The sequence below is a fragment of the Thamnophis sirtalis genome, unplaced genomic scaffold (genome assembly GCF_051295495.1).
Source record: "Thamnophis sirtalis isolate CommonGarterSnake01/CBP01778 unplaced genomic scaffold, rThaSir2_p1.2 scaffold_10, whole genome shotgun sequence".
In the NCBI taxonomy this organism is placed as follows: Eukaryota; Metazoa; Chordata; class Lepidosauria; order Squamata; family Natricidae; genus Thamnophis; species Thamnophis sirtalis.
In genome coordinates, this window is record NW_028261390.1 from 55,515,154 (window position 1) to 55,529,625 (window position 14,472).

The 14,472-nt window shown below is 36.8% G+C and overlaps 1 protein-coding gene across 2 annotated transcripts in view; it reads left to right on the forward strand.

Moving 5' to 3' along the window:
- LOC106556998 (uncharacterized) overlaps nt 1–14,472 on the forward strand; it is a 79,501-nt gene that overhangs the window by 58,192 nt on the left and 6,837 nt on the right. For both annotated transcript variants that reach the window (XM_087724644.1, XM_087724645.1), the window contains exons 17-18: nt 566–649; nt 12,974–13,097. In XM_087724644.1, coding sequence (XP_087580770.1) covers nt 566–649; nt 12,974–13,097 — 208 coding nt within the window. The remainder of the gene's footprint in view (nt 1–565; nt 650–12,973; nt 13,098–14,472) is intronic.

Consider the following 14,472-nt stretch of genomic DNA (forward strand, 5'->3'; position numbering starts at 1 on the left):
AGAAAAAGTTTGCCAATCAGTAGCACATCTTTCTGGCAACCATTGAAAGTTCTGTAGACATAAATGTATCCTGGTGGTATTTCTTCTGGCAATACACCCTAAAATACATGTTTCAGAGAAAGGGATGAATATGCATCTCACTTTATCCAAGTTCTGTCACTCTCCTGGCACATCATTGGACTGAAGCCCAAAGCTTTGTTAACTTTTCACTGGATATTTTCCTTCTCAATGACTTCAGTGAAAGGAGATAATGAAGCTTTGCTTCTTGTGGCTAGAAAATAAATTTTAAGATCCTGTGTCTAGGTATTCTTTTGAGCTCATTCTTTTGTGAGCTACTCTGGCCTGTTGGTTGAAAGTCAGAGTTTTTCCAGCCTTGGAAGATCTGAAAAAATGGGAGTAGGAATTATAATTATACTTCTTGTCTCTGCTTCTGTAGAATATTTAAGGAAAAGATTTCCTGAAAAATTAAAACTTATAAATGAGGTATGAATTAAATATAATCTTTCTAAAAATCCAATTTTACTGTTGCAGTTGAAGAAGCAATAATCTGTCTCATTTTATATAGATCTACCAAGTGGTCCTCATGTATATCGTCTGGAAGATCTCGCTTATACAAGAAGTGGAGACAAAGGCAACACAGCAAATATAGGTATTTGTCCATCCTATTTTAAAAAAGAACTTCTGATTAAAAATATACATAAGTATTATGCCATAATTATTCCTTCTGTAGTGTGATTCCAAATCAATGCAAGAAAATTATAACATATTTTTTATTGAAAATTTTAAAAAAGCTTTTACAAATATTTACCTCCCCTCCCCACCCGAACCCAACCCCCTCCCAACCTCCCCCCCCCCAACTTCCCAGAGCAAATACAGGGTATAAATCTTTAACAAACATATTCTAAAATAGACTAAAAGAAAGTTAGTATCATCTTTCATTTGTGCTTTAACTCCTCTTTTGTTAGGCTAACTCTAAACAGATTATATCATTCCTCGCTATCATTATATCTGGAATTTCTTAGACCCGTATTTATTTTGAATATAGTGAATCCATCTTCTCCACTCCAGTTTATATTTCACATCTGAGTGATCCTTAAGATATGCTGATATTTTAGCCATCTCTGCTAAGTTTGTTACTTTTAATGTCCATTCTTGAATAGTAGGCAAATCTTCCTTCTTCCAGTATTGCGCCACCAACAGTCTTGCTGCCGTTATTAAGTACAAAATCAAGTTAGTCTCTATGACAGTACAATCAGTAGTTATACCTAACAGGAATAACTGAAGGGTAAACTTTATCCTCTTTTTAAAGATATTTTGCATAATTCACCATATTTTTATCCGGAATGCTTTAACCTTCTTACAAGTCCACCATATATGGTAATATGTAGCATCAACACAATCACATCTCCAGCATTTAGGTTGTAAATTCGGATACGTACAAACCAGTTTTTTAGGGTCTAAATGCCATCTATAAAACATCTTATAAAAATTATCTCTCAGATTTTGGGCTTGCGTGAATTTTACATTCCTTACCCATATCTTTTCCCATGTATCCAGCATTATTGGTTCTTCAAAATTTTGTGCCCACTTTATCATGCAATCTTTAACTAGTTCTGTTTCCGAATCCATTTCTATTAATACATTATATAACCTTTTTATATGCATTTGACCTTGATCTCTAATTTGTTTTAGTAAATTGTCCTCATTTGGCGTAATACCAATTTTCTGATCTTTTTTCCATCTGGCCTGTAACTGTCCATACTGAAACCATATTTGGATTACCTTTTCCTCTTTTAGTACATTCAAGGGTTTTAGCTGTAATACACTTCTTTCTATAGTAAGAAGCTGTCTATATGTAGTTACATCCTGTTTTTGTGCTATACTTATGTTCTCTATTGTATGTCCGGGAATTGCCCACATAGGTATCTTGTTTAGTTTAGGTTGATATTTTTTCCAGACATGCAATAGAGTAGTCCTTAAAATATGACTTTTAAAATTCTTATCCACCTTCTTGTCATATATCAGATAAGCATGCCAACCGTATACCAAATCATGCCCTTCGATGTTAAGTGTTCTATCGTCTGTTGAATTGATCCAGTCACTGATTAGTGATAAAACTACTGCTTCATAAGTATAGTTTTAAATTTGGCAATTTCAAGCCTCCTCTCTCACATACATCTTGCATTATTTTAAGTTTTATTCTCGGCTTTTTTTTCGTCCGCAAATGCACGTAATCTATATTCTTGATGCCTAATCTTGATTCCCTGTAAATCATCTGATCCCCGTATTTTATTCAACAATAATTCCAGAGTTATAATAAACAATAATGGCGATAGGGGGCAACCCTGTCTTGTACCTTTCTCGATTTTAAATGGTTCTGTTAAGTTTCCATTGACTATAATTTGTGCTGTTTGTTCCTGATATATTGCTTTAATTGATTGTAGAAAATACTCTCCTATTTGCATATTTTGCATTGTTTTCATTAAAAATTGCCAATTCACTTGATCAAAGGCTTTCTCGGCATCTAAAAATATAAGCGCTGCGGGGATTTGGTTATTCTTTCCCAAATATTCCAGTATATTAACAATTTGTCTTACATTACTTCACATTTGTCTCCCTTGTATAAAACCGGTTTGATCATTGTGAGTCAGTTGCTGAGTAACCAACATTAACCTATTCGCTAATATTTTTGTAAAAATTTTATAATCTATATTGAGTAGTGATATAGGTCTATAATTTTTTGGTTAAAATCTTGATCTTCTTTAGGTATCAGGGATATGAAAGCTGTCTTCCGAGATGGAGGTACCTTCCCTTCCACTTGGATTTTATTAAATAATTCCTTAAGGGGTTCTACCATTTCTAATTGTAAATTTTTGTAATAAGCCACTGTCAAATCATCTGTGCCCAGTGCTTTTCCAGCCTTTAACTGTTTAATTACCTGGAGGATTTCCCCTGAGGTTATTGGTTGATTCAATCTCTCCCTCTGCTCCTCTTTAACTATAGGTATTTTTTCTTTGTCCAAGTATCTATCTATATCTAAGCCTTGTATTTTATCACCCATGTACAATCCTGTAAAAAATTCAAGGAAGGCCTTTTGGATCATATTTTGTTGATAAACTTCCTTTCCTTTATAATATATTTTTGGTATATTATGAGATTTTTGTTTCTTCCTGGTCAAATATGCTAACAATCTGCCAGGTTTACTTGCATTACAGAAAGTATTATGTTTTGCATATAACATATTTGTAGCCACCTGATCTGACATCAGCATATTAAATTGCGCTCGTAATAGAGTAATTACTTCTTTAATCTTCTTATCTCCTGGGTTTAGTATTAACTCCTGTTCTCTCTTCCTAATCTCTTCCTCTAGTTCGTTTCTTTTTTCCCCCTGTCTACGTCTATGTAACCTATTTAAATTTATTAGGACTCTTCACATGTACGCTTTACTTGCATCCCAAACCATTTCCATAGATGTATCCTTATTCATGTTAAAAACAAAGTATTCTCTCAACAATTTTTTGCATTCATTAACATTTTTCTCATATCTAAATAAATTTTCATTTAATCTCCAAGACCTTCTAGATTCCTTCCCAAATTCCAATTCCATCCAAACCGGGTTATGATCTGTTAAGACTCTGGAACATATCTTCGTCTTCTTTACCCTAGAAAGCAAATCATTTGTTGTTAATATGAAATCAATCCTGGAAAAAGATTGATGTCTATCAGAAAAGAATGTAAAGTCCTGTTCTCTTGCATTTCTTTCTCGCCAGATATCTCTTAGCTCCATATCATCCATCATATCGAAAAAAGACTTAGGTAGTTTCGCTCGCATTTGGAAGTTTTGCAGGAGACCCTTCTTGTCTTTCTTGGTATCCAAAACTCCGTTCCAGTCACCCATTAATATGCAGGATCTATAGTCCCATTGTATTAACTTAGTATGGAGCATTTTGTAAAATTTGTCTTGTTGTTGATTGGGAGCATATATTCCCATTAAGAGTATCTTTTTCCCTTCTAATACTAGTTCTATTGCAATATATCTTCCTTGGGAGTCTGCTTCAATTAGTTCAGCTTTCATGTCCTTTCTTAGGTATATAACTATACCATTTTTCTTCTCCGAGGCGGAGGCTACAAAGTGTTGTCCAAGTCTTGCGTTGATCAAATATTTCTGGTCAGTGGTTCTAATATGTGTCTCTTGCAGGCAAATTATATCAGTCTTAAATTGTTTCAAATAATAGTTTATTTTCTTCCTTTTCTGTGGTGAATTTAAGCCATTAACGTTCCAAGTTAAGGATTTAGTTGTCATCTTTAGCTCCCTGAAGCTTTTTAAGAGCCATCTGGAAATCCTGTAGTTTGGCTTTTGGCCTGGTTCCTCCCACCGCTTCTGAGCTAGAATCTGTGGCTTCTTTAGCTGTTGCTTATATTTGTTGCAAAGCTTGTTGCTTCTTTAACTCTTGTTCCATATGCCTAGTGACCGCATGTGTTTGCCTTTGCTCCTTCGCTCCTTCTAGTTCCAGCAGAGGAACTTGGTCCACCAGCAATAATCCTTGGGTATCTTGCTGTCTGTTCTGTCCTTCTTGCTCTCTTTCTCTGGGTCCTGGAGGAGGGGGATGCCCAGCCTTCAGTGTATTGCTGTAAAAATCTTTAGCCTTCCATACTGAGTTAAGATGATATCTTTGTCCCAGGTAGTTAACCACTAATCCGGCTGGAACTTCCCATCTGAACTGTAACTGACGGTTTTTGAGCTCAACCACTAAGAAGGCATAGTCTTTTCTAGATCTCAACATTTTTGGTGGTATTTCCTTCAAAACTATCACCTCCTGACCCCCAATTTGCAACTTGGTTTTATAAGACTCTTGTAATATCAAATTCCTCGTGTCCCTTGTGGCAAAATACACCACAATGTCCCTTGGAAGTTGTTTCTGTCTGGCAAGCCATGAATTAACACGGTATTTCTTGTCAATTTGCCAGTCAAAGTCCCCTCCTCCTAACCATCCCATCAGGTGATCAAAGGCTTCTGAGAAAATCTCCTTCAGGTTTTCTTGGTTTTTTTCTTTAAGGCCCCTTATTCTTAAAGCAAATTCCATCTGTCTATACTGCAACATTATAATTTCATTTTCTGCATCATCAACCTTGCCTTGAACCACATCCATTTTTGTTACCAGGTTAATATTGGAATCACTAAGATCTTCCACTGCTGAAACGTAGCCAGATAAGCATTTAAAAGCATCTAAAATATCTTCTCTAATTTCTTGATTACGAATCTGGACCGATCTCAAGACTTCTTCCGAGATCTCCTTAAAAGCAACAGAAATCTGTATTTTAATTTCCATCGAGGCTGCATGATCTTTTAAAGCATCATTTAATACTTTTTGCAATCTTTCTTGAGTCAAAAGTTCAGCAGGAAGTGTGGTGTTGGAGGGGCAGCAATGACTGTAATTTAGTTGTCAGAGCAGGTGAACTCCCTGCGCTTTTAGAAGTGATACGTGGTTTAACTTGCTTAGAAGCCATTTCCTCAGTTAATCTTATCTTGCACCCAATTAATAAATCCAGGCAAGCCGCTTATTCCAGTTATTACTCTGTAGTTTGCTAATAAATCACTGCTGATTTAATGATCTTTAGATGACCTTAAGGTCTGTAATAATTTGAGCTCTATGAAAGTTTGTAACATCACAGCACAACCCCGCCTACAAAACTCTTCGGCGCCATCCTTGTCTTTCTGCCACGTAGATTATTAGAAGGAATTTTTAGAAAAATGGAGTTAAAGTCTGTTAATACATACAATTGGAAGTTCTCCGGTATTTGTCTGCCTGTGTTGGATTCAGGTATAAATCAATCGTTGAGCAAGGGGTGTCTTCATTCTGCAAAAAGGCAGAATAAATCCCGGGCGTGGAGTTCGCCGAGTTGGAGGGATGCTCACACCTTCCACACCCCAGATTTATCTCCTGGGGGAGGTTAATGGAGCACTTCCCAAGCTCAGCTTCTCACCCTTCCTTTTTTGCCCGAAGGAGAGGTAATCAATCTGTCAAACAGCTGATGGATGCTGTTTAGACAGCTTAACGCAAACACGGGGCTGAAGCTGCTAAAAAAAACCAGCTCCTTCAGACACCGTGTCCAAACTGGAAGTTAAGAAACATTTTTTTAAAATGTACCAGTTTGTGCTTCTGTTAATAATAAATATTTCATAATAAAAGGTTTGATGGTTGGGTTTTAGCTTGTCCTCTGTGTCCCACTTTTCATTTCTCTTTTTTAAAAAGTTTAAATATAAAGAAAAACATTTATACTCAAAGTAGTTAAAAGATTGCCTAATTTAACATTCTTCACTGCTCAAAAAATATTTCTCCTCTTCTTTGAGCCAAACCTAACATAATTTTGTGGATAATGTCATGCAGTTTTCTTGGCAACGATATGAAATTATTTTGCACTACCTTATCGTTTGACTCCCTAATTCAGACTGCAGCTCTGATCTTCCATTCAAGTACTAACAAAGCCCAACCCTGTTTAGCCAAAACAAGATCAGTCAAGTGCTATCCTAACTGAGATAAGATCACACAACCCACATACTAAAATAACCTAATTCCTATTTGTGATGACATATGATCACAATAAATTGAGTTCAGTAATCAGGAAGAGGACCTTCTTGGTGGCAGTGTCTCATTATGAAAACATCTTTCAAAAGAACTATAATGCTGTCTTGTTTTAAAGGCGTGTTAAAGTCGTGTCCGTTATCCAGATATTTCTAGAGCACCAACTAACTGTTCTACAATCTGGCTGTTTTTCATACTGTATTTTCAAATTTATGCTTTTTTAGAATATTTGTTTGTTATTGTTCCATTTGATTGCTTTTAATAAATCAGCTGTTCCTTTTGCATATTGATTTGATCACTTTCATTGTACAAACATGCAGTACAATAATCCAAAACAATGAATTGGAGAAAATTAAATATTTACACGGTCCTTCATCATGAAATGTTATTTAACAATTCAAAAAACATTTTCTATTGCTGTGGAAATTAACCAAATTATTTGTAAAAATCTTTACGTTTGTTTGAATTTTAGTCTTTATAGGTAATATTACTGTTGCATGGGAGATTGTAACATTTTCCACTGTTCCCATTGCTGGGTCTTTCTTTTCTAAGGTAACAAGAGGGCTGCCTTTCCACTCTAGGAGATACTTTGCACTCATTATATAGCAATAGCACTTAGACTTTCAAACCACTTCACAGTGCTTTATAGTCCTCTCTAAGCGATATAGAGTCAGCATCTTACCCTCAACAATCTGGGTCCTCATTTTACCAACCTCAGAAAGATGGAAGGCTGAATCAACCTTGAGCTAGTCAGGCTCAACCCCCCCCTAGCAGTCAACAGAATTAGCCTGCAATACTGCATTCAAACCACTGAGTCACCACTGCGCTATATCTCAATACAGATAGTCCTCGAATTACAACAGTTCATTTAGTGACCATTTGAAGTTATTGAAAAAAGTGGTTTATGACCATTTTTCACACTTATGACCATTGCAGTATCCCCATGGTCATGTGATTCAGATGCTTGGCAAGTAGCTTATATTTATAAAGTTTGCAGTATTCACTCAATCATGTGATCACTTTTTGCGATCTCTTGACAAGCAAAGTCAATGGTGAAGCCAGATTCAATTAACAACCGTGTTACTAACTTAACAACTGCAGTGATTCATTTAACAACTGTGGCAAGAAAGATTGTAAAATGGGGCAAAACTCACTTAACAATGGTATCACTTAGCAACAGAAGTTTTGGGCTTAATGGTGGTTGAAAGTTAAGGACTTCCTGTATTTCTGTCTACATATCTCTTCCTAACACCAGGTTTGAAAAGCTTGCCAATTATTTAAAAATATAAATTAATACAATATGTTTAACCATTGAATTAGTAAAAAGTATTTGGGAGTTACAATGCTTTAAAATATCAATAAATGTTTATAGATTGTGAGACAGTTTAATTATTTTTTGTTTTGTGAATCCAAAAAATTAAAATTAATTTGATTCAGGTAATTTTATGCTATTTCAATAAGCTTTTGCCCTTTGCTGCAAAAAATATTTTTTCCTCTGTAAGGTTTTTGAATTCATCTCAGAATCTGATAATTCCAATGAAACTCTGAACGTGAGATTACTGATAATCAGTTTTTATTTTCTGCAGAAAGGAAAAAGACTGGATGGCATTTTTGTCTCCCATCTTAACAGAGCAGGCAGAGAGAGAGAGAAAAACAGGCTTGAGCCTACTGTCGTCATGAAAATAAAACTTTTTGTCAAACTTCTTATAGTCTTACACAGCTTGCACAGATTGTCATAGTGTTAGAAACATTATGTTACGCAAACCTCATGATTTTTCTCAGCGCACTAAAAACAATGGACCTTGGAAGAGGAAAGAAATACATTTTCTGGCATATAAGACAGCTTTTTTTAGGGAATGCTGAACACACATTTCAAGTTACAAGCAAGGTTGCTTTGCAGAATCCACTTTTTACTTTTCATAAGTAGTTACTTTACTAGGCTAAGCTTGGCAACTCGCCTAGAGGTTTTATCTATGAACTTGGCCTGTTAGGTTACAATGGAGTTCTCTCAACAGCAATTTAACAAAAGCTGAATTAGGTTACACTCTGTGTATGCTCTAATCCTTCAGGGATCCTTTCACCTCATTTGAGGCAAATAATAACTTGCAAATTTCATTTGGATTGCATTTGCATTCAGATTGTCAAAAAACAGCTAGCTATTACCTGTAAAATCAAAGTAGAATCCATGGTTTTATCTACAGAGGACATGGTAAAGTATAGTTTGTCTCATACAAGGGACATAAAAATAGATTATTAGGTCAGACAGAGTAGGCATACATATGACTTTGTAAGTGTTTTCTGACGCTTTAAAATATTATGTACATTATCTTTCACTAAATCAGAAGACAGCAGACTAATCAGTTTAACAGTTAACTTTTCATAGTAGAAGTATTATTTCCCAGTATTTGTGAAATAATGATCTATTGACAATTTTCAGCCCTTTACCAGTAGTCCTAATATCAGGAAGGCTTGAAAGGCATCAAATATATGTATCTCTTTTCCAAATGCAGGTAATCCTTGGGTTAAGATGGCAGTTGGGAGTGTGCTTGCCATCACTAAGTGATGTCATAAAGCACAATGTCATTAACTGCATCATTTAGCAACAGCAATACAGGCAGTCCCACTTGCCATTGTAACCCTAGGACCAAATATTTTTTAAGTAGATGGGAGTCCTAAGCAATAAGCACAGAAGACTGTGTGGGTTGTGGGGGACAGAGGTGAGCTACAGAGATACAGAGTGTAGGCAGGTCGGGGGGTGCGTGGCACGACAAAACCGCACTCGACTAAAGCGTGCCCGATTAAATCGCGTCGCTGATGTCATCAACAGGGCGACAACAGCGAGCGCGGAGAAAGGGCGCTTTAAATAGCGCTTTAAAAGCAAGCCGATTCAAGTTAAGGTAAGGGTTAGGTTTAGGGTTAGGTTTAGGGTTAGGTTTAGGGTTAGGTTAAGGGTTAGGGTTAGGGTTAGGGTTAGGGTTAGGGTTAGGTTAAGGGTTAGGGTTAGGGTTAGGTTAAGGGTTAGGGTTAGGGTTAGGGTTAAGTTTAGGGTTAGGGGTTAGGGTTAGGTTTAGGGTTAGGTTAAGGGTTAGGTTTAGGGTTAGGTTAAGGGTTAGGTTTAGGATTAGGTTTAGGATTAGGTTTAGGGGGGTTAGGTTTAGGTTTAGGGGTTAATTTTAGGTTTAGCGTTTACAGCGTGCTTCTGTCTCCGCGCTGTTGTCGCCCTGTGATGACGACAGCTACGCGGTTTCGGCGAGCGCGTTTTAGTCGAACGCGGTTTTGTGGTGGAACCGGGGGGTGGGGGGCTGCAAGTAGGTGTTATACAGCATGGGTGGGGCTGTGAGCAGGATGGTTGCTATGGGTGAACATGATTATGGAATGTAGATGAGTGTAGAAGCTACACAGTGTGAGATTCTTGGGATCTTGCACCCTGTAGTAAGACTCCTTGGGAGGAAAAGTGGCAGGAGTGACTCAACTTCCCTTCCGGCTTCCTCATTGAGTTTGCTTGTGGAAAGCTACCAGGGAAGGTCACAAATTGTGATCATATGACTATGGGACTCTGTAAACCTTATAAGTGCAAGGTAGTTGCCAAGTGCCTGAATCACAATCACTTTATCACTGTGTGGTATGAGCACCATTTATAAGTATTACTCATTCACTTCATTGTAACTTTGAATGATCACTGTAAAAGGATGCCCATAATGATGCATTAATTGCTAAGATCATTTTTAGGTACAGTAATATGAGCATGCTATCTCTGATAATTTTGAGAGTTTCCACCTATCTGGAGGATATCTACATTGAGACAGCCAATCCATAGAATTGGAATATCAAAAAGCAAAAAATTCTAAACATGTTAGACCAGTGGTAGTCAACCTTTTGCTACCTACCGCCCACTAATGGATCTTTCTTGATGGAAAAATTTCCTTACCGCCCACCAGTTTTTGCGCAAGTGCGGAACATGAGCATATTTCTTTTTTTCAGACATGGGTTCTAAATTTGTTTCACAATTTAACAACTACTTTTACTCTTACGTTTTGATCTGCACTCCACACAGTGCTTTTTTCCCTCCTCTTTTCCCTTTTATTACAAACACCAAAAACAATGCTGTATTAGGTGCCAATTTTTATTAAGTGTCACCATCAAAACAAAATTCCTTTTCCTGCCTTCTTCTTCTTTACCTTTCTTATAGTATTTCACTATATCAAGGATCCCTTTTTCCCTTTTTTATTTTCTCCTTCTCCCTTTACTTATTTCTTTCTTTTATTTTATAAGATAACAAAACTTAATTTATGAGCCAGACTAAACACTGCTTACTCTCCTCCTTTATTTTATCCCCTTTTCTCTATTTTTCTTCCCTTTTTTTGTTAATTTTTTTTATCTTTTCCTTTTTTTTAACCTTCCTTAGGGCAATGTACAAAAGTAAGGCTGAGCTAGTTAGCCCACTTATTATTATTAGCCAACAACAATTCTCTCCTGCCTATAACTTTTCTTTCTCCTATTTTGCAACTGCTCTGCTCCGCTTTATTTTATAAGATAACAAAACTTATCTGCCTGTCCCTGCTATCAGTTTCCACTCCTCCCCTTCCTCTTGCCATGTGTTTGCTTGTTTGCGTGCACGCGCACGTTGGTTTATTGATGTGTGTTCTCGTGCTTGCCCACTCACTCAAAAGGAGGTTTTAACCTCTGAAGTCCCTACTTCCCACCTGGAATCCCAAAACGCCCACTAGTGGGCGGTAGGGACCAGGTTGACGACCCATGTGTTAGACAATTTATTTCACCTATAATTAGATATTAGTTTATTTAGAAAATTGGTTTGCTTTTCCTCCATAAGATGAGTATATTTGAGGTACTGAGGTATTTGAAACTATTTCAGTTTTTTCATTCAAAAAACTGAAAATGATAGAATTTCACTTTGTGTTCAGCAAATCTAAGGGTATTAGAATAAATGTAGACTCATCTAACAGACTTACATGTGATATCATCATACATATGTAAAAAGATTTGTTATTAATTCACTCATCTGTATATTGTAGAACTTTCTAAAATGTGTAGGGTAAGAGTCAGTTTTTATTATCACCTAAATTCAACTAATTTGGTTGTGGTTAGGATAAGCCAGATCTTCTTCCTTTGAGTTGTATTTAAAAAAGAAAAATGAAATAGTCTACATTTTGAATCCCAATAAATACATTTTAATAATCCCAAAACTGCCTGGATCTCTGTTAGTATATGAATGATAGTTGGAAGAAAAATGAAGGGAAACAGCTCTCTGCACCAGGAAAAAACTTGACCCTGCCCATTGTAAATTTTCAGCAGGTCAAACAATGGATACCTTCTTTTAGGTTTGTTTACTAATTCAGCATAATCCTTCTGAACTCATTTAATGCATCTTTAATTGTTCTGAAATAAGAAAGAATGTGGTTTTCTTAACATGTGGTATTTGAATGTTATTATTTCTTGCTCTAGTTGGCTTTGAAAGTGCTTTGCAAAATATGATACCTAAATATTTTATATAAACCAAATATCTTTTCAAAACAAATTGTAGATGTAGAATTATATTTTAACACAATATATTTTGGCTTTTTGTGGATTTGTTTTATTTTTTGCTGGTTATTGTTATTTAGTGTTTTAACATGTATGTCATCAAGATTTACTGAAATAATTGAGGTAGATTATTAATTAAACAAATACTAGTTAGTGCTACAAAGATATATACCATATTTTTCAGAGTATAAGACGCAGCTTTTTCCCTCAAAAAAGAGGCTGAAAATCTGGGTGCATCTTATACACTGAATACAGCATTTTTTGCCTCCTGAAATCCCGCCCCCTTCACCAAAATGGCCATGCACAGCCTGTAAAAGGCTTTCAGAGAACTCCTGGGGGCTGGGGAAGGCAGAAATGAGTGAAAAATGGACCGTTTTTTGCTCAGTTTTGCCACACACATCCCAACCCCCAGGAGTACTCTATAAGTCTCCTAAAGGCTATGCATGAAATTTTTTGACAAAAATGAGCCCATTTTTGCAAAAAACAGGTCAATTTTTGCTCGTTTTGCCCCCCTCCGAGCATTCTGCAAGCGCCCCCCCCCCCAAGCACTCTGCAAGCCCCTTAAGGCTATTCATGCCTTTTTTGGGGGGAAACGGGCCCGTTTTTGTGAAAAACGGGCCATTTTTGGCAGGTTTGTAGAGTGCAAAAACTTTTTTTTAATTTGCCTCTTCAAAACCTTGGTGTGTCTTATACGCCAGTGCGTCTTATACACCGAAAAATACGGTAGGTTTAATCTTGAGTAGCTGAAGTTTAAAATAATGTGGACGGAATGATTTTTTTTTGTAAGAATAATAACATTGTTTGGTGATCCATGCAGCATAACATTACGTTCTGTTTGTTTATAACAGGTGTCATAGCCCGTCACCCCCTTTACTACCCATACCTCAAGAAAACATTAACTGCTTTGGCTGTAGAAAATTATTTCCAGCATCTTTTAGAAAGAGAACAGCCTGAAGAAATCTTGGTATCACGGTAGGCACTCATTTAATTCAAGTGTTCATGGAGTATTGTTTGATTATATTTAAAATTTTTAGACTACATGAAAATCCTCATGTAAACCAAGGGCTTAGCAGTTTGGCAAACAGTATATTGCTCATGCATATACATGTAAGGTCTTGCCTCTCCAATCTTCCCAAGAAAGCAGGACTCTTGAAATTGCAGTTGTTCCAAAAGGAGCTTTTATTGAAAGGTGTGTGATAACAAGAGATCTAGGCAAGAACTGAGTTTTTCACTTAAAACCTGCTATTTAAAGCAATGCTAACCAAACCCCTCCCACACACTACATCATTGTAGGGAAACAGAAACAGAGACTTTATATAGAGATTAACATAGTAATGCAAGAAACAGAAACTTCATGTAGAGATTAGCACAGTAATGCAGGCTGTGACTACAGGCTTCAATAAGCGACAATGGAAAACGGGGTGGACTTGCCGTAATAAGTTAGGGAGTTATAATTCTATCATGACAGGGTTAATAATACGAATTATGGGGAAAGACCCAATATATTTAGGACCCAACTTTTTAGACTGCTGCAAAGATTTTAGAAACTTGGTGGAAAGGTAAAGTTTGTCCTCCACATTATAAGGTTTAGGTTCTGTTCGTTTCTTGTCTGCTTGTGCTTTATAGGCAGCCTTGGTTTAATTCAAGGCTTTCCAGACCACCGGCCAAATGGTTTGCAAATGATCCACTGTTTCAAGGAAGGTATATCTGGTTCATGTGAGGGTAACTCAGGCATAGCATTAAATTTTTGCCCTGTGGCCACTCTAAAAGGGGTAAAACCTGTGATAGCATGAACTGCATTATTATAGGCTACTTCTGCAAAAGGCAGTAGTTCGATTCAGTTCTTCTGCTAGTAATAAATAAACACCGCAAGTACTGTTCCAGAACTGAGTTTGTTTATTCCATGGCCCTATTTATCTGCGGATGATGATTAGAACTAAGTTCCTGCTTGGTCCCAAGTAGATTCAAAAAAGCTTTTCAGAACCTGGACATGAATTGGACCCCTCTGTCCAAAGTAATACGTTGTGCGGCCCCATGCAAGCGGTAAATATGGACCAAAAACAGTTTAGCCAAGCTTTAGCCATAGGGATCTTTTGGCATGAGATGAAATGAACCTGTTTTGAGAAAAGATCTGTGACAACCCAAATTACTGTGTTTCCAGAACTCTCTGGCAATTCAACAATGAAATCCATGGAGATCTCTCTCCATGGTGCTGAAGGGTCAGCCACTGGATGCAGTAGACTGGGGTTTTTCCCCTGCCTATGTTTAGTGGCAGCGCAAATGGGGCAGCTTGCTACATAACTTTCTATGTCCAGCTAATTTGGACTCATGACAAGCTTGCATAGTC